Genomic DNA, 21,514 nt, shown 5'->3' on the forward strand with positions numbered 1-21,514 from the left:
AACGTCGTTTTTTGGTACACACGGTCAATTTCTGTGAAACAAAAAACGACATTTTGAAAAACGACACAAAAAATTCGAGCATGTTGGAATTTTTTTTTGGTCGTTTTTTTGAAGACATAAAACGACGTTTTGCCCACACACGATCATTTTAAATGACGTTTTTTAAAACGTCGTTTTTTTTCATCACAAAAAACGACCGTCTGTACGCGGCATAAGAGTTAATTTCATGTTTTCAAGAAATGTGACTTCCAAGAAATAACTGCAACGGCTTATATGTTATCGAAGCATCTGTGTGTTGCAACATGGAGGGGTCCTCCCTCCCACAGCACTATAGCTGTCTAAACTTCAAAAGTCCTGTTATAAAAACTCATATTTTATTATGGAGAGCCCGTGATCACCAGCCAGCCACTTGTAATAGTCTTTATTGGTCTCTCAAAACACAAAGGGGTTGATTTACTAAAGGCAAATAAACTTTAGATTGATACCCAATCACATGCAAGGAAAATAAAAAAAAATCTTTTTTGCTTGCAAATGATTGGACGATGGAAGTCAGCAGAGCTTCTGATCATTTACTAAGCTCTGGAGCAACTGCTCTTACAGAGTGCAACTCCACAGCTGTTAAGCAACTTTTCAGAGGCTATAAAAGAGTAATTTTATTAGGCCACAGTTACCAGATGAAGGGGGCCCCCATAGTTGCTCTAATCCAAACAATCCATAGACCTGGTATAATTAAAGGGGTTGTAAAGGTAAAAAAATGTTCCTCTAAATAGCTTCCTTTACCTTAGTGCAGTCCTCCTTCACTTACTTCATCCTTCCATTTTGCTTTTAAATGTCCTTATTTCTTCTGAGAAATCCTCACTTCCCGTTTTTCTGTCTGTAACTACACACAGTAATGCAAGGCTTTCTCCCTGGTGTGGAGAAAGCCTCTTGAGGGGGCGAGCAGGAGTGTCAGGGCGCCCACTAACACACAGCTCCTTTCTCTATCTGCCAAGTAGATAGTGTCCTGACCCTCCTGCTCGCCCCCTCCCCCCTCAAGAGGCTTTTTCCACACCAGGGAGAAAGTGTCGCATTACGGTGTGTAGTTAGACAGAAGAACAGGAAGTGAGGATTTCTCAGAAGAAATAAGGACATTTAAAAGCAAAATCGAAGGATGAGGTAAGTGAAGGAGGACTGCACTAGTGTAAGGGAAGCTATTTAGGGAAAAAAATATACCTTTACAACCCCTTTAAGACCAAAAAATGTCTTACCTCCAGTATCTCAGTCCCACACTTGGGCTTAGGATTCCTCCTCTGTTTCGGGGTACAAGACAAGTCACAGAAGCTCAGACAGCCTACACTTTCTCACAACTGGAGATTACTTCACTCCACCTCATAGATGGGTGCTGACTCCTTCCTGCTGCTTTTCAATCTTCCCTTGCAGATGTGTTAACCCCTTTGGGACCAAAGGCCCTGTAATCAGGGTTTGGAAGCTCTTTCCCACCCAGAGTTTCTCCCAGTCTCTGAATTGCGGGTCCCAAATGGGGACTTACCAGTCCATAGAATACTGTAAATCAGTCCTCTCCTCTTCGACTGAACTGCCTTGAAACGCTTCAACCTGCATCGGTGAGAATGAGTACCCCTGAGTGCTAAAAAATGTCTCTTGTACTCTCTTTCAAAAAGCATGACAACCCAAATAGTGGGAAATATATCTCCTGCCCAGGACCCATCCCTGGTGTCCTGTACAATATTTTAATTTATTCTTTTAAAGTTATGATCAAAAGAAATTAATTAAAAATGTACTACACATTTCCTTTTATACATCAACACATAATTATAAAATAACATTAAATTCATAAGACTAAAGTTTTCTTTTAAAGCTAAACTCTAGACAGATATAAAATTGCTGCTCTGTAATCATTAATACATCCGTAAATGCATTTTTAAATACAAGCAGTGTAAGTACCTGCATTTGATCTGGCATCAGCCTGTTGCAGGCAGGAAGAGAAAGCAGACTGAAGCCCTGTACACACGCTTGGTTTTCTCTGCGGTAAAAAGTCAGCTGAGAAAACCGAGGGGAAAACTGCCATGGAGCTTTGGCCAGGAATTCCAGCCTTGTGTATGCTCCATCGGCACTGCCTAGCAGTCTTTCCCATAGGTAAGTAGTAGATCTGGCAGAAAAAAAAATGCTGGGAATCCCGACGGGAAAATAGAGAGCAGGTTCTCTATTTTCCTGCCATGATCCCCGACTGTTTTCCTGACTGGAAAACTGCAAGAAAGCATACACACATCCAGTTTTCCCGGCCAAAAGCTCTCCTGGCAGTTTTCCTGTCGGGAAAACCGGTCGTGTGTACAAGGCTTACCAGAGATCACTGCAGTGCTGCTTTTTCTTTTTAACCACTTGCCGACCGGCTCACGCCGATATACGTCAGCAGAATGTCTCTCTTGTGCAAACTGATGTACCTGTACATCAGTCTGTAAAAGCAGGATAACGGGCGTGCGCCGCGGGTCCCTCAAAATTGATGTCCGCTGGCTGCACGCGATCACAGCGAGGAGAGGCAGAACGGGGAACTGACTGAGCTTTTAAGATGATTTGCGATAGCAGGGGGGATATTCACGTTCAAAATTTGGGATTTGTTGAGGTTAACAGTTAGCCCCGAGGCTCTGGAAAATGTATCAAGTAGTTTACAAATGTTTGGAAGGGAGGGATGTTAGCAAGGCATTTCACCGTTCTGCCTAGTGACATGACAGGGATCTACTGCTCCCAGTGATCGGGAACAGTGATCTCTGAGGCCTCGTACACACGACCACTTTCCTCTGCAAAATCCATCAAGACAAATGCTGGCAGAACATTTTTGCTGATAAAAAAACGGTAGTGTGTATGTTTTTCGTCGAGAAAACTGTTGTGGATCTCGATGAGAAAAAAAGAGAACATGTTCTCTTTTTTCTCGTCAGGAGTCTCAATTTCCTCATCGTGTTTCTCGTCGGGCTGGTTTACGACGAGAAACATGTTCGTGTGTATGCTTAGAAACCCGCACATGCTCAGAATAAAGTATGAGACGGGAGCGCACCTTCGGTAAAAGTGGCATTCGTATGGAGATAGCACATTCGTCACGCTGTAACAGACTGAAAGGCGCAAATCGTCTCTTATCAAACTTTTACTTAACACGCAGTAACATGAGATTAGCAAAAGCAACCCCAAGGGTGGCGCAGTGGAATTAAACCTCCCCTTTATAGTGCCGTCGTACGTGTTGTATGTCACCGCATTTGAGAACAACGAGATTTTGTCTTGACAGTGTGTACGCAAAGAAAGCTTGTCAAGAAACATGTCAAGGAAAACGACGTTTCTTTTACAACGAGATTCTCGGTCGTGTGTACAAGGCCTGACAGTTAGAACATGCTGAGGGAATACACGTTTAACCCCTTGATTGCGCCCTAGTGTTAACCCCTTCCCTGCCAGTGTAATTTTTACGATGATCAATGCATTTTTATAGCACTGATCAATGTAATAATGTCACTGGTCCACAAAAAGTGGAATTTGGGGTCAGATTTGTCAGCCGCAATGTAGCAGTCTCACTAAAAATCGCAGATTGCCGACATTACCAGTAAAAACACAAAACAAAAGTCTCTAAATCGATCCCATAGTTTGTAGACGCGATAACTTTTGCGCAAACCAATCAATATACACCTATTGAGATTTTTATTTATTTTTTACCAATAATATGTAGAAGAATATATATCAGCCTAAACTAATGAATACATTTGTTTTATTATATTTGTTTGGATATGTATTATAGCAGAGAGTAAAACATTTAGATTTTTTTTTCAAAAATGTCACTCTTTTTTTGTTTATAACGCAAAAAATAAAAACCGCAGAGGTGATCAAATACCATAAAAAAAAAGCTCTATTTGTGGGGGGAAAAAAGGATGTAAATTTTGTTTGGATACATCGTCGCACGACCACACAATTGTCAGTTAAAGCAACACCGTGCCGTATCGCAAAAAATGCTCTGGTCATTAAGGGGGTAAAACCTTCCGGGGCTCACTTATACCTATGGCTATTTTGAAACGGCACCCTTTGTACTTTATGTGTTGTGACAGTTATGTTATTCTTCTATATACAGTGGGTACGGAAAGTATTCAGACCCCCTTACATTTTTCACTCTTTGTTATATTGCAGACATTTGCTAAAATCATTTAAGTTCATATTTTTTCCTTATTAGGCAGCACCAAATATTGACAGAAAAACACAGAATTATTGACATTTTTGCAGATTTATTAAAAAAGAAAAACTGAAATATCACATGGCCCTAAGTAGGGTTGTCCCGATACCGATACTAGTATCGGTATCGGTACCGATACCAAGCATTTGCCCGAGTACTTGTATTCGGGCAAATGCTCCTGATGCTTCAACCGATACTTGTACAGCCATTGGTGATCAGTGCGTGGGGAAGTTACAAGCACCGATCACCGCTGTATAGATTTAAAAGTAATTTCTCTGCTTCTCTCTCTTCCCCCCTTTAAAATCAGCGGTGATCGGTGCTTGTAACTCCCCCACACGCGATCACCGCTGACTGTCCCGTGTCCTCCTCCAGACTCCCTCCCTCGGGGCTGCTCTCTCCCCCAGTGTCCCCCGCCGTGTTTCTCTCTCCCACCGTGTCCCCCGCCGTGTTTCTTTCTCCCTCCGTGTCCCCCGCCGTGTTTCTCTCTCCCTCTGTGTCTCTGCCGCGTTTCTCTCTCCCTCTGGGTCCCCCTCCGTGTTTCTCTGTCCCTCCGTGTTTCTCTCTCCTTCCGTGCTCCTCCTCCACCCCCCTGGAACTGTCAGGATGGAGAGTAGGAGCCTGTAAATCCGGCTTTTTACTGCTCCGAATGGACAGAGTCAGTGATATTTCAGTTTTTCTTTTTTAATAAATCTGCAAAAATGTCAACAATTCTGTGTTTTTCTGTCAATATGGGGTGCTGTGTGTACATTAATGAGGAAAAAAAATAATCTTAAATGATTTTAGCAAATGGCTGCAATATAACAAAGAGTGAAACATTTAAGGGGGGGGGGGGGCTCTGAATACTTTCCGAACCCACTGTAACTTAATAAATAAAGAATTATAAAAAAATAAAAATACAACTTCCAGGGCTGAAGTGATTAATGACTACCCACAGTCTTGAGTGGGTCCAGGACAACCTGGGCTCAGAGGAAGTGGGTTGAATTGCACTAGTTATCAGTGGCAGAAAAACATAGTGGCCCAGATTCAAGAAGCACTTGCGCCCGCGCAACCATAGTTGCGCGGCGCAAGTGCTTACTTGCTCCGGTGTAACGAGTGCTCCTGATTCAGGAACCTCGTTACACCGAATGCAGCCTAGGATGTGACAAACATAAGCCTCCTTATGCCTTCACATCCCAGGCTGCATTCTTGCGTTGGCCGCTAGGGGGCGGGGCCTTTGTGATCGGCGTGTAGTATGCAAATTGCATGCTACCACCGATTCACAAAAGTTGCGCGGGCCCTGCGTACGCAAGGTACGGAGTTTCCGTACGGCGCCTTTAGCATAAGGTTGCTCCTGCTAATAGCAGGCGCAGCCAATGCTAAAGTATAGCTGCGCCTCCCGCTCGCAACGTTCTATTTTCACGTCGTTTACGTAAGTGAACCGTGAATGGCGCTGGACGCCATTCACGTTCACTTACAAGCAAATGACGTCCTTGCGACGTCATTTGCCGCAATGCACGTCGGGAAAGTTTCCCGACGGAGCATGCGCTGTTCGCTCGGCGCGGGAGCGCGCCTAATTTAAATGATTCCCGCCCCCGGCGGGATCATTTACATTAGGCAGCCTTACGCCCGGCTATTTTGCATATCGCCCGCGCAATTTACGGAGCTACTGCTCCGTGAATCGCGGGCATTTCAAAATATTTGCGTGGGCGCAGAGCAAAACTCGTTGCCCTTTGCCCACGCAAATATTGCGTGAATCTACTTGAATCTGGGCCAGTGTGGTGAAACCTCTGGATTGAAGTTAAGTATTGTAGCAATAGCTGGTTTTGTTATTTTATCACTAAATGGGCTAGGCTTGTTTTTGATCTTATCATTTCTGGTTGGATTTCTGCTTTAATGATTTCAATAGCTCCTCTTCATGGGAAAAAAAAACCTGTCCAGCTTTTCATTTTTTACAATGACCTCTGGCCTGAGCGGTATTCACTAAACAGCCAACACAGCTTAAAGTTTGAGCGTCTAATTTATGGGAAAAGACTGGAGGAATGACAGATGGAACATTTTATCTTCTGACAGACACATCTGTGTCGTCGCTCCCCTGCTCTCTATCACTCCCTCTTAAACACACACTGTTCTGACACCGCATTCTATTACTGTCCCTCTGCTCTGCAGGTATACTAATGATTGTTAAGCCGTACACAGCATTGCCACTGCGCATTCATCTTGTCCCGCTGCCGCAGTCGCCAGCATCTCATGCAAAGTAGTGCTGGCTCTTGGCACAGTGCAAGGCTCATTTATTCCAAAAATGACTTTTTTAAAAGCATAAACACACAGTTGTTTTGAGTAATGTAAATATCACTACAAAATGATTTCATTAAATTGCTTTGGTAATGAACTGAAGTGGTAATGTGATTGCAGCAGTGTTAAAAAGCATTTTTTGTTCCTAGCAGATTTAAAGGGGTTGTAAACCCTCATGTTTTTTTGCATTCCTATGCATCAAGGTGAAAACACTTCTGCCAGTCACCGGCCCCCCAGCCCTCCCGTTTTACTTACCTGAGCCCTGGAAATTCCCACGATGAGGACGCGCAGTCTCTCTGCCTGGGATTCTCGGCTGTTGATCGGATAGATTGAAAGCAGCGCAGCCATTGGCTCCCGCTGCTGTCAATCAAATTCAATGACGTGGGCACTGGGGGTAGGGCCAAATCTGGCATTCGTGTCTATAGACGCAGATTGCTGGACTCTGGAGCGCACCCGCAAGGTAACCCCCTGGGAGAGCGCTTCTCTAAGGGGGTTATCTGATGCAGGGAGGAGCCACGAGAGCTGCCGGGGGACCCCAGAGCAGGTGTATTGGGGCCACTCTGTGTAAAACAAGCTGCACAGTGGAGGTAAGTATGACATGATCCTTTCCAATCACTTTAAAGTGGATGGAAACCCACTCTCATCCTTTTCTAAACTACTGCCATAGTGCTGATCTATAAGGATATACAGTAGATGCCTCCAGTATATATCCTTACCTGTCAAATGTCTCCCCTCTGTCTGTTATAAGAACTGAAAAACTGCAGATTCTGTGGGTGGATCTGTTGTGTGGAGCTTTGTGGGTGGAGTCGTGATGTCAGTAGACTCCTCGCCCTCCTTTACACTCCTCCTGTCAACATGCATTTTCTCCTGTGTATTCCTTACACTAAATTCTGCTATGATCACTAACATCCAGTCAAAATACAGAAAAGTAACCACAATTCAGAAAAGGAGTGGGGGAGCAAATTAAAAAATAATGTCTATCTCAAGCTAGTGCATGAGATATGTAAATAACCTGTCATTCACAGCAAGGGCGAAGAACGGACAAAAGTTTTCTCCTGTTTGTCCATTTATCTCCCTAAAAAAAGAAAAGAGAATTTCTCAGAGCTGGATTAACTCTTTGTGGCAAGACTGGGCACAGATGATAGGAAATCTTATACTCTACATCGTGACAGCAAAAAAAATAAAAAATGTTGGGTTTATATCAACTTTAAGGTTTGATGTTTAATAAGACCGGGTGGCACAATGGCCTAGCACATATGTCTTTGCCGCACTGTTGTCCTTAATGGCCAGGACACTGTCTGCATGTTCTTCCTTTGTTCATGCAAGTTTCCTCCAGGTACTTCAGGTTCATGGCTCTAAAATGTGTGCACAATTTGGCTATATATGTGTAATCACATTTTTCATGTCAGTCCCAAGATGAGCAATTGGTGAGGAATGGGGAAACATCTGACCACTTGGCGACCTACCCTGTAAAAATGTACCAAGAATATTCTATGGAAAAAAATTTGAATACAACATATGGGAGACATTTTAATTACAAGATTCACCTGTCACATTTACACTCACCGGTCACTTTATTAGGTACACCTCTTTAATTGCTTGGTAACACAAATTGCTAATCAGCCAATCACATGGCTGCAACTCAATTAATTTAGGCATCTAGACGTGGTGAAGACGGATTGCTAAAGTTCAAACTGAGCATCAGAATGAGGACAAAAGTGGATTTTAGTGACATTGAATGTGGCATGGTTGTTGGTGCCAGAAGGGCTGGTCTGAGTATTTCAAAAACTGCTGATCTACTATGATTTTCACGCAAAACCATCTCTAGGGTTTACAGAGAATGGTCCAAAAGAGAGAAAATATGCAGTAAGCGGGGGTTGTGTGGACGAAAATACCTGGTTTGAGATGATAGAAAGGCAACAGTAACTCAAATAACCACTTGTTACAACCAAGATATGCAGAATACCATCTCTGAATGGACAACACATCGAACCTTGAAGCAGGTGGTTTACAGCAGCAGAAGACCACACAGAGTGCCCCCTCCTGTCAGCTAAGAACAAGAAAATTAGGCTGCAATTCGCACAGGCTCACCAAAATTGGGCAATAGAAGATTGAAAAAACGTTGCCTGGTCTGAGGAATCTCCATTTCAGCTGTGACATTCAGATGGTAGGGTCAGAATTTGGCATAAACAAAAAAGCATGGATCCATCCTGCTTTGTATCAACTGTTCAGGCTGGTCGTGGTGGTGTAATGGTATGGGGGATATTTTCTTGGCACACTTTGGGCCCCTAAGTACCAATTGAGCCTGTTGCTGACCATGTCAATCCCTTTATGACAACAGTGTTCCCCTCTTCTGATGGCTACTTCCAGCAGGATAATGCACCATGTCACAAAGCTCAAATCATAGCAAACATGACAATCAATTCACTGTACTCCAATGGCCTCCACAGTCACCAGATCTCAATCCAATAGAGCACCTTTGAGATTCGCAACATTGATGTGCAGCTGACAAATCTGCAGCAACTGCGTGATGCTATCATGTTAATATGGACCAAAATCTCTGAGGAATGTTTCCAACACCTTGCTGAATCTATGCCACAAAGAATTAAGGCAGTTCTGAAGGCAAAAGGGGTCCAACCCTGTACTAGCAAGGTGTACCTAATAAAGTGGCCGGTGATTGTAAAATCATACAAGAGTCTCCCATCAGTATATATGAGATTGGATGTTCGCCAAACTCTAAACTGGCACTAATTTTTTTTCATTCCTAGCCCATATCTCACAAAAACAAAGGGGTGGGCTGCAGGCCGTGAATGACTCATTGGACTGTAAAAGAGCTTAATTTTGGAGTTCAGCTTGAGATGAGTTTGGAGGACCCCTGAGCTCTTCTCTGCCTATCAGCATAATTTAACATAGATTCCAACTACAAACAAAATGTGTACTTCAAATTTTAAACAAGATTCACCTAACAGTATCAGTATGCACATGATAGAGAGAATTAATTTAGAAAGCCAGATTTGCCATTCACTTTTAACAATCAAAGAAGATTCATCTATCAGCTGCTGCTGCAAGTCCTTCATAGGTGATTAGAATTTTGGCAGATCTCTGCTGAAATTAGAGCCATGGGTGGCCCTGCAAGCACCACTTAGCTTGGCAAAAGTCATGTTAAAATTTGACTAAGTCGTGTGGAAAATTATAACGAAAATCTGTGACTGCATCTTATCAAATAAAGTGATTGTTCAACAGTGCCAGGTGCCGAAATACACTGAAGATTCCTCCATCTATGATGTTAGCATACATGGGGGAAACAAGTGATTTTCTCTCTCTCGCAGGCTAAATGTCTAAACTAGGATAGAAAAGAAAAAAAAAATAATTGGGACTTTAAAGGCAACAACTCAAAAATATAAAAAGTATAGTAATTTATTCAAAATTTATACAAAAGCATTAAAAACATGAATAGTGCGATGGTACGTGAACTCCCAAGAAGGTCCAAAAGAGCCCAACACTTTTTGGGACACTGTCCGTCCCTTGGTCAGGGGCTAATATCCGGACGGGGTCACACTATATAATGCAAATGAGATCATTTTAGAATATTATACATTTAAACATACATTTTCTGTACACAAAAGAGCATCAAAAGCACAATAATCACATGGTGCAGAAATCATACCCAATCACATCACTGTAAAGACTCATGGTTGGACAGGCGGGCCCCCAGGGAAGATAACGATTCCCCCCTCCTGCATCCAATAAGGACACAGGTGAGAAGGGTCCCCAAATCTCCCAACAGATCCAACATTTACCACCAAGGCCCGGACACAGCAGCCGCAGTGCTACGGTCCTTCGGTTCTATAATAAGAACAATAATATGTCAATTACAATAATCTAGGACATACAAATTTCCCAGTATCTATCCCTTTAAAGCCCCTTTTGAGGAGCCCCTTGGGAAGCACAGGTGATGCAAACAGCATACTACATACCTAAGTGCTGGGTCATTCATCTAATCCGTAGACAGTGCGTAGACAGTGATGTGTCCAAAGACGAACACCCAATCCTTCAGGTAACGTTATTGTCTGTTCTATATTGGAAACAGATGATCCAGATAAGTATCAATCCCACTCACATACCAAGCCATGTACCACACAGTCAGTGGGCAAGACAATAGTATGCATAAGGAGACCTGAGAAACTCCTCTCATTTTAACCTCCTCCCATGCTTCTGCATATAAATCCTACCTTGTCAGTAGCCAAAATTCATCTACCACTCCCGCAGCGCCACCGCCATCCACGACCGTGACAGATATGCTAAGCGAGAGGGCTGGTTATATAAGCAAGAAAGGGGTGGAGGAGGAGCACGTGACGCAGCGGCGTGTTGACGTTCCCGGTCACGCGACATCAGCTCCTCCAGAGCCGTAAGCATAGAAGGACATCCGGCATCATGTGACAAAATCCATGCATTACGGTCCTGTAAGAGATTTCACACAGACGAAAGAAGCCGACCAGTCATATCTGGCCCCGCCCCATATACTGGTTAGTAGATGGGGCGGGGTCAGATATGACTTCATGTTTTTAATGCTTTTGTATACATTTTGAATAAATTACTATACTTTTTATATTTTTGAGTTGTTGCCTTTAAAGTCCCAATTGTTTTTTTTTTCCTTTCCGATTTATCCTAGGGATGTTGGCAGCACAAACAGGTCTTTTTTGATGTTCTAAATGCCTAAACTACGACCCGTCTATGCCCAGCCCTATACATGCAGCGAATCCTCTGAAAATGAGAGTCAAATGCTAAAAAATACAGACAGATGACTTTTTGTTATTCTGGGTTGATTCTTATATGACAGGAATGCATCACAAGAGGGGGCCTGGAGAATGTTGTTGCTTAGCTTCCTGTCTACACTGTGATTATCTGTATTTTCCCTGAATTCCTGTCAGTATAGCTATAAAGTAATTTCAGTTCAGAGCACGATACATCTTATGTGAGTTTCTTCCTGTAATCATTCTAATGGAAACATGAGATATACAGTACTTTACTGATGGCACCATCTTTGATGTCACTACAATGCCAAGCCTCTGCATCCTTTATTGAAATCTGTGTGGTTACAAGGAGGGCTGGGTATGTAAGATGAAAAAAATGTAGGTCTTTATTTTGGAGTAGTATCGTCTGGCTAAGGAACAGCTAGTGAGCATGCATAGAGATTCTAAACACTGCATGTTTTAGTTTTAGATACGAGTATGGAAGGGTTATTGTTTGCTGCCTGTGACCTTCTAGGAAGTCTCCTCTATACTTTCTCTCCTGGAGACACAACTGGAAATAAGAGGCATGCTCTCAAAGTGAACAGATGCTCTCCTAATCCCGCATACACACGATCAGGCTTTTGTCCGACCAAAAGCTCATCGGAATTCCGACGAATTCCATCGGAGTAGAATAAAACATGTTCTATATTTAAACTCTGATGGAATTTCTCCGATGGGGCATACACACGGTCGGAATTTCCGATGGAAAAAGTCTGTCTGACTTTTTCCATCGGAAATTCCAATCATGCGTACGCGGCATTAGAACTGCTGCCTCCAATCTTTTTGGTACCAGGGACCAGTTTCGTGGCAGCCGATCTTTTCAGGGACTGGGGGGGGGGGGGGCTGAGGACTGGATAGACACGGACTGGATATTTATCAGCCCTCCTTTACACCACAACCCCCCCTTTACAGTGTCCACAGTCCCCCTTTACACACCACAGTTCCACCCCCTTTAAAGCAGTCTCCTTTACATTAATGTAACGGCTGTTGCACTGTAAAGGGGCACTGTGATGTAATGTAGCGGGGACTGCACAGTAAAGGGGGATTGCACTGTAAAGGGGGTACTGTGAAATAAAGGGGACTGCCCTGTAAAGGGGCACTATAATGATTGCAGTGTCCCTTTACAGTGCATTCTCTTTTTTACCACAGTGTCCCTTGCAATCACAGTCCCCTGCTCCCTGCCCCCTGTCTCAGTGCCCCTTGCAGTCATGCCCTTCTCCCCCTTTCCTCTCTAATTGCCCCATCACAGTGCCCTATTTCAGTCTCTGCCTCCCCTTCACAGCCCTACCTGTGGCAGGGTAGAGGCAGTTTTCAGCCGCATGTCTTCTCCCCGGTCTCCCCCTAACACTGATGTCAGCAGGGCAGGGGGTGGGAGGAGCTGCAGATCTAGATGGAGGGCAGGAGCTGACAGAACGTATGTTAACAAGTGGATGATTACTCGCTTGTTAATGAGAAGACTCCTGCTCTCCAGGGCAGATCTCCAGACCCAGGAGAAGACACACGGGCTCAGTGAAACAGATGCACAGCAGGAGGTGAGCTACAACTGTGATCTGTGATAGCCCTGACGGGACCACGGTTGCAGCTCACCTCCCACTGCGCGGCCGGGCCATCAACTGGCCACAGACTGGTACCAGTCTATGGCCCAGGGGTTGGGGACCCCTGTCATAGAAAATGTTTCCTCACCTTCTGCTTTAGGGTACACTCAAATTTTTGGGGATTTCCTCTCACTCGATGACAGTGGTCTACAAAACAGATAAAGGAGTGAATCTCCCCAGCAGGGACATAGACAGCTATAAAAAAAAATTGACATAGGGTTTATCTTTTCTGTACTCTTCTTACTGTAATCTTCTAACTACATTGGGAAAAAAATTATTTAAATATGCTTAAAGTTACATTGAAGTCTCATACCTTTTTATCTTTTTTTGGTTCTGTAGCCACCACGTGTTACCTGATTTGTGGCTGATTGACACTTGGAAATGCCCTACAGTAACCTTTACTGTTAGTGAAAATGCTGCGGAAGCTAAGTTTCTTTAATTCCTTGCCAGCATACTTAGGTGACTGTAGTGGCATAGATGATGGAGTGACAATTCTGTGGGCACCATAGTGAACCTTATACTCAGAAAAAGTTACTGCAGACTATGATAAGAGTGTGGAAACGTTAAAATTTGAAACATTGTCAGGGCCAGAAGGGCACAGCCAAGTAAATATTAAAAGAATAAATGAGATATTAAAAAGGTGAATTCTAGACAAATCAAAATATATAAAAAATGCATTTGCTAAAGTTGACCTCCAGCCTTATCTTCAGTATTGCAAAGTGGTAGGCCCCGTACACACGACCGAGTTTCTCGGCAGAATTCAGCCAGAAACTCGATCGGAGCTGAATTCTGCCGAGAAACCCGGCGTGTGTACACTTTCGGCCGAGGAAGCCGACGAGTTCCTCGTCGAGCCAAATAGAGAACATGTTTTCTATTTCCTCGTTGTTCAATGAGGAAAGTTGGCTCTCCGAGTTCCTCGGCGGCTTCACACAGAACTCGACGAGCAAAACGATGAGTTTTGCCCGTCGAGTTCCTCGGACGTGTGTACGGGGCCGTACAGGCTCATCTGGACTGAAACGGCTTACTTTGATTTTGCATGCTTTGATGCTGCTTGCGTCCATAGGAGTGGGAAGCAGGACTCGGCCCACCCCACGGTGCCCGCGTCATTCAATTTGATTGACAGCAGCAAGAGCCAAAGGCTGCACTGCTATCAATCTATAAAATCATAAGCAGAGAACTCCGGGCAGAGGAATAGGAAGTCCTTGGAGCAGGACTTTTCAGGGCTCAGGTGCGTAAAACGGGGGGGGGGGGGGGCTGAGGGGGTGGTGACTGGCAGAAGTTTTTTCACCTAGGATGCAGTAAGGTGAAAAAAAACCTTTAACTCCTCCCAGAAGCCAACCCACTGCATGCATCAGGACTGAGCCAAGGTGCTGTGATGTCTTCAGGGAGCTATGTACAACACCCTGCTTGCACCTCCCTCCAGTCATGATCTACCCGCATTGCATAGGAAAGCACAGAGACCTAATGATGACATCACTCTAAAATAAGTTCTAGAAATAAAAACAGATTTTGTAAAATTTCATTAGCATTTGTAGGGAGCAGGAAAGGCAAAATATTAACATGCTGAACTTCAGATTAGAAAAAAAATGTGTTTTTAAATGCAACTAATAGCGAAGCTTGCAGAAATAATCAAGATGTTTGGAGATCAATTAATTAGCTGGAATGTATCAAAGCACATTCTCTTGGTTTTTAACATGAAATTAATAAAGACCCGGTGAGTTGAAATGAGTTGTCTGTATACGCAGTTCTCTTGCACCTGCACTACTTCGATTTTAATAGAATACATTAAGCCTTGGGTTTTACTTGAAGGTGCTGATCATGTCTGCAAGCTTGATTAAATGTTATTCTGCTAGAACACCTGGACCATGTACAGCAGACTAGTAACTAGAGTGAGTTAATTAAAAATGAGATGGTCGCATCTCTCTTTGTAAAGAAGCTGAATTTTGACTTGGAATCCCGTAATCCTATATACTGCAGCACTCATACAAGGAAAGGGAAGGACAGCACTAGGGAGCCAATCAGTGTGCTGCAGTGAACATGTGCTGACATCGAAATTCTAAAAGGAGGCTAGGGCAGAGGGAGGAGCTCATCAAGCTTCTTCTGTTCCTACACTGTCCAATCACAAGCTAAAACCAGGAAAGTGGCAACGCTGTATTGCTTATCTGTAGGTCAGGTCACCAGCCTGGCTCTGCAGTCTGAAATTGTCTAAGGACTGAAATACAAATCCTCCTTTCCAGTAAAACAGCTCCAAAATATGAATTGCAGTGGTATATACAGCGGTTTGCCCGAAATTTTGTTTTTAAATGTAATCTTATTCCAATTAACACAAATCAAGTATGTAACACTGTTCTAAAGGTGATGCAGGGCTTTAAGTTTGTCTTTGTCTAAGCAGGGGTTAATGGCAGCTGTTAGTGGATTCAGCACAGCGTGGAGATCTGTCCCCACTACATGCACCCTGCAGTGCTTATCCTTGCCCACACTGTCGGCTCTTGAAAGCGAGATTGATGCTCCTGTCCATTAAAAGCCGCCAGGTGCTTGCAAGCAAATGACTGGAAAATTTTCTCAAAACCAAAATAGCATACTTAAAGACTCCAAGGGGACCCTTCTATCCAAATAGGAGATCATAAGTTCCTGTTTTAGTATCTCAGTTTTATTTTCCTTTAATAATCTGGCAGCAAAGAATAGACAAGCAGAATTAGAGTGTGAACCTGAGAAAGGTATGCTTTCCTCTTGTAAGGTCAGATGATTTACATACGTGTTGTGAGAACAGAAAAACAAGACAAACATGTGGTATAATGGAGAAAATACAGCTGACCTTGGTAATATAGGTAAACAGATAATGGAAAAGGTTATACCTGCTCATATCATTATAGTGCTGTAGACTTGCCTTTTTCAACCAGGGTGCCTTGAGGTTTCTTCAGGGGTGCCTTGGCAAAAAGCCTAACAATTGCCAACAATTGTATACAAGCTAGCGTGTAGATGAAGGCTGACTTTTAGTTTCCAGGGGTCTTCAACCTTTGGCCTTCCAGTTGTTCAGAAACTACAATTCCCATCATGCCTTGTCATGTCTGTGAATGTCAGAGTTTTGCAATGCTTCATGGGATGTGTAGTTCCGCAACAGCTGGAGGGCCGTAGTTTGAAGATCCCTGAGTTACTCTAAGCCCACAGGTTTTCATTCTACACCATTAGGCCTCGTACACACGACCGAGGAACTTGTCATAAATGAAACATTGTTTTCCTCTACGAGTTCCTTGTCAGGCTTGTGGAGAAACTTGACAAGCTTTCTTTGCGTACACACTCTCAAGACCAAATCTCCTCGTTCTCAAACGCGGTGACGTACAACACATACAACGGCATACAAATGGGGAAGTTCGATTCCACTGGCACAACCCTTGGGGCTGCTTTTGCTAATCTCATGTTACTGCGTGTTAAGTAAAAGTTTGGTAAGAGACGATTTGCACTTTTCAGACTGTTACAGCGTGACGAATGAGCTATCTCCATTACAAACGCTACTTTTACCGAAGGTGCGCTCCCGTCTCATACTTTATTCTGAGCATGCGCGGGTTTCTTAGCATACATACGAACGTGTTTCTCATTGAAAACCAGCCCGACGAGGAACACGACGAGGAAATTGAGACTCCCATTGAGGAAAAAGAAAACTTCTCTTCTTTTTTCTCGTCAAGTTCCTCGACAGTTTCCTCGATGAAAAACATACACACGACCGTTTTCCTTGGCAAAAAAGCTCTGCCACCAAGTTTCTTGATGGATTCTGTCGAGGAAAACGGTCGTGTGTACGAGGCCTGACACTCTTCTACCTGCCGGCATCTTAATAACCAATGGCATCAGTTGATAAGGAGGATGTCAGTCGCTTGCATAGTATCCTTGTTTGACCCTCCCTTGGCCATTTCCATCAGCATTGGGGTCACATTCGCTGAGTGAGGGAGAATAGAAACATTGGAATACTAGTCAGTACCTATTTGCAAAAGTGTATTTGCTTTGAAAGAATAAATCATCTCTAACATTGAGTGTCCTACTTGGACTTGTGGATGCTGTTATGCATTTTAAAATGGGGTGCCTTGAGACTGTCCATAATTTTTATAGGTTGCCTTGACTGAAAAAGGTTGAGAAACACTGCTGTGGACCAACAAGGTAGATGAAAGGGCAAGTTATACAAAAGCAATTGTTATAATAATCTTTTTAAGCATTTGTATGGGCATTGCAGCAGCTTCAAGTGCAAATGGCATTGCGTACCTGCCTAGGCATGCATGCTGGGTTAAAATCTGTCAATAAAAAGCTAAAAATAAGTTCTATATTTTCCACACAACATCCAAAACTAAAACATTCTGGCTGAAGTTGAACTATAATAATGTATTCAGAATTCAGAAGAAACCTTTTCTTTCTAATTCCACCCGGATACACACGAAGTGTCCCCTTTTATTGGTGAAATGATGTACTGTTTGTGACTTGTTAATGACTTCTTTATTGTCCAACTTTTAAGATTTGCTGCAGCAATATCACATCTTTGTTCCTTTCTTGACTTACTTTATTTTTTGTGTTTATGTCTGGCACAGGCATCTCCAGATGGTCCGTTCTGGTGTTGGTGGCTCTTGTCCGTCTTGCCCTTGGATCCAGTCTATCAGACGCTAATTATTTCCATGACTTCATTAAAGGAGAGGCTTTTCCATCTGAAGCACATATTATCTGTCTTCCTCCAGAGTCCCTCCTAAGCTCCTAAAGGATTCTATGCCATAATGAGTATAATTTAAGAAGAAATAAAGCATACACTTTCGAATTTTGCACCATCCGTCCATAAGGGATAACCTTTGCTCAGTTGACATTGCTGCTTTTACTCTCCAAGTAATGGTAATTTAGTACAAGAACAATGTTTTCACTGGAACCTTATTGGTCATCAAATATGTAATATCCCCAAAACCTTCAGATAAGGGTTGATAACCCTTAAGTAATGGATATACTTATTGATTCAGTGGCTTTACAATTTAGCTAGAATTTTTTCTTGTATTTGCCTCAGTGGAAACTATATATGTTATTAAGGTGTTCTAATTTTTTTTCTGTTCTTCTACTTTTTTGAACTTGGCTTCTGCCATCTTGCTCACTCTTTCTATTGTCTTTTTGTCTGCAAATCATTGGCCAAACTTCTCAACAATGATTTTACAATGCTACAGCTGCCTTTCACATAATTTAATTGTGTATTTTATTTAGTTTGTGTATTTATTCTTGAAATTTATTGACAGACCCTAGCATATGTAGCTCTTAGTAAGTTTTGCTACAAGGGAAGTGAGATTTTCTAAGTGCAGTTCGGCACTACCTTAATCAGTGAACATGTTCTTGCAGTAGTGTCTAGTTGGCACTCTTGCACTTTATTATAAACAGCCATTTTTTTCTAATTTTATCAATTAAAAATACTTGTTGTAAATTGTATGTTTGATGTATATCTTGAAATTAACAGGGTAACTTTTGGATATAAAAGAATATATTGTATTTAAAATATTGCCAAATGATAGTGGAGCAGATAAAGTGACTCTTTAAAGAGTCACTTAGCTTCCCTCTCTCCCCAGTAGCATATATACTGTCCACTCTTAGCTCACTTGCCGCTCCATTCGGCACCAACGGGTATGGATGAAGGTGTGATTTACTCATGCTTTTCCATGTGCCAGCGATAGGTGTCTTCTGATTGGCCCAGTGCTGTCACACGGGGCAGGGAAAGGAATCTATAGGCCTGTGTAAGTTCTGACAAATCAGGCGGTTATCCAGAACTTTTTTTCTGCCTTTGGTGCCAAAACAGAGCGACACGGATATGAGGATGGTTATTATATGCTGCTGGGATTGGGGCGTTAAGCAATTCTTTTACTTTCCCCTGCATGGGTAAAGGAAAGGGTCACTTTAGAAAGGACATGAAAGTTTTGCCCAAAGCAACCAATCATCCTGAACTTTGGCATCTGCCAGCTGTTTATGAGTTACTATTTAACAGTCCTAAACATGTGAACTAACCTATAATGTTAGGAGCCTCATGCTCAGCATGTCTAGCTGTCACTAGGGGGCACAGAACATAGCCCCCCCAGCTCAGACTATCCTTTCGGCTTCAGAAATGGAGACAGAACTGTTAATCATTTTTCTATTCGGATCTTTAACAGCTCTGTCTCTAGATACTATATACAAGTTTTATGTAGAATGGAGTTCAGGGTAAAGCTGTTTTTTACTTGTGTATGGAGCCTGGCGGGCTGAATTACACGCTTGCTGCTTACATGTTTTGGAACCCTATGAGTGGAATTGCTTTGGCCAACAATACCAGTCTCACTCCTCAAGCTGCATGGCAGGAGTGTCATGCTTTCTACTGAAGTTAACAGATAAAATTATCCCTTTGCTTTCTCCTTCTGTCAGAATTATCCTTATCAGCATATTTGATTTTTATGCAACACTCCTGATTGGCCTTGACTACCACCCTACCCTCTCCCAGTGTGAGCACAGCAATAAGGCTGACCATAGGGTTGGAGGAAAGAAATTTGCATGATTCCCCCATCAACACAGACAGGGTCTTCTCCGGGCAGGAGGGCAGGCAGGGGAAGACAGTGATTATCGCTAGCGTCTCGATCAACGTGGTACATTCAGCGTTTCCATTAATGGTGAACCGGCTGAGCTTCGAATGGTCTATGGACAGCCTAAAGTAGATTACAAGAGGTTAATACCTTAGGCCTCTGTGGAAGACAATGAGAAGTGGCACACCAACAACACAGCCCAGTCATCATGTAGTCAGTTATGACCTCAATGACTAAGCCAGTGGGAGGGTGAAACACGTCAAAGGGGCATGGCTTTCGTAACAGACAGGCTGAAGCCAATTCTCTCTACATGGTGACTGTGCTGTATTGGCATGCAGCTTCTCATTGTCTTCCACAGACTCTTTTAGTGGACTAAGAAAGCCCCTTGAATGCCAGCACCCAACAGCCATGGAATCACTGGGCTGCTGTAAGTTGGCGCTTGCAGTGGCGCTCTCTAAAAGGGCATGAATTGTACTTGCCTTACTCCAGCTTCAACAATGCAGAGGGGGACATTATTACATATTTTCAAGGTAGATGGATAGACATATATAGCAGGCACTATGCAGGTGACACATCTGTCAAACTACAGATCACTTAACAGTACTATGTGTGTGCCATTCAGTATAGGACTTCTCCACTCAACATGCTGCTGATGACTCTCCCAGTCTGTACTGTAATTCTAAGGCACTGCACATCTAGTATGCCATATCCATTTATTTTGTGGGTGTTTTGTAAAGGCTTAAAAATGTATAGCTATGTTTGTTATCTAAATGGTCAGGTAGAAAATAATTGCAGTTATACACTTCAAATATAAAAGACACCAAGGTCATTAGAGGGAGCTATTCTTACAGCATTCAGATTAGGTTGAATCTAAAGAAATGCTGGTCTGCTCCACAAAAAGGCTGCTTCATCTGTGGAAAGCAGATTGGCAAACTCTGTGTTTAATAATGTTGCATTTTTAAATATTGGTTATTTCTTTATTTATATTTAAATCTGCTGACTTTACAGGAAATAGCTGTAAATTGCACTGTTTTTTTCCCATATGATTTTTGTAGCTTTCTGTGTGCTACTGCCTTCTTTAATATAAATCAGCAAGGCAGAACTGTACAGGATTATATGGAATACTGCAGTTAGCAGTGTTGAAAGGGCATAGCGAGGGCGTTGTGCCACAAAATTATTTTTATATATTCTAACATGTAAAAACATACAAAGAACTTTTGATGCAGCATAACCTTTAGCAACCAATTAATCAGATGAGTTTTTCCCACACATTTGGTAAATAAAATGTAACATCTGTTTTTTTTATTTATTTATTTTTATTTTAGAAATAGTTTCTATCTTTCTAGTCTTTCATATTTTTTTACATTTCTGACTAGTTGGATACTAGCTATATCACTTGGTGCTTGTCAGTGTGTGTCACCCTAATAGTTTAATCAGAAAAAGGAAAAGTAGCTAGCAATGCTAAAGCCCAAAGCTGGCGATTCCCAACTGCGATCACATGACACTTTAGGCAGAGACGGGAGGAGGATGGAGGGTCTCGGCAAACACTTTTGACGCTAGCTTAGCAGAAGACATCATTGAGCAGTAAAACACTTTAACCTATCATGTCACTGTGAAGGTTTTTATTTATCTAGCTCATGGTATAGCTAGTAAATGCATTCAACTGAACTTGTTCTATAACATTGAAGGAGCAGCTCAGATGCTGAATGCTGGAGTATCTTCCTGACACTCATTAGAACTGAAGATGTGGCATGTAGAAGCTACAAAACATCTTCAACATTACAGAACAAGTCCAGCTGAATGTGACTACGACTAGCTACATCATGTCACTATTCCCCTCGAACTTCCATGGAGGTCAAAGTCTGTAGGTGCCCTATAAATAATGGTAATTTGGACTGTTTCCAACAATGGTATTCATCGTGGTTTTGTTGTGATAGGTGTGCTTTAAGATCTTTGCTGTTTGGGGTTGATTTCGTTTATCGTGTATTTGTATCAAAGGCATCACATCTCACAAGGGTACTTCCCTCCTAGACTTTTGTCACATAAATCATTGTGAATGCCTCCAGTAGTTGCTTTGCCCTTAACCCAGGCTGGACACAATAT

The 21,514-nt window shown here is 42.7% G+C and overlaps 1 protein-coding gene across 4 annotated transcripts in view; it reads left to right on the forward strand.

The window, feature by feature from the left end:
* The window catches only part of LOC120932605 (LON peptidase N-terminal domain and RING finger protein 1-like), a 107,145-nt gene extending 86,437 nt beyond the window's left edge, over positions 1-20,708 (forward strand). For all 4 annotated transcript variants that reach the window (XM_040345107.1, XM_040345108.1, XM_040345109.1 and 1 more), the window contains one exon: positions 17,429-20,708. In XM_040345107.1, the coding sequence (XP_040201041.1) occupies positions 17,429-17,584 (156 nt within the window). In that variant the 3' untranslated portion in view covers positions 17,585-20,708. The remainder of the gene's footprint in view (positions 1-17,428) is intronic.
* The last annotated feature ends 806 nt before the right edge of the window (positions 20,709-21,514 follow it).

The sequence above is a fragment of the Rana temporaria genome, chromosome 3 (assembly GCF_905171775.1).
Source record: "Rana temporaria chromosome 3, aRanTem1.1, whole genome shotgun sequence".
Lineage (NCBI taxonomy): Eukaryota > Metazoa > Chordata > Amphibia > Anura > Ranidae > Rana > Rana temporaria.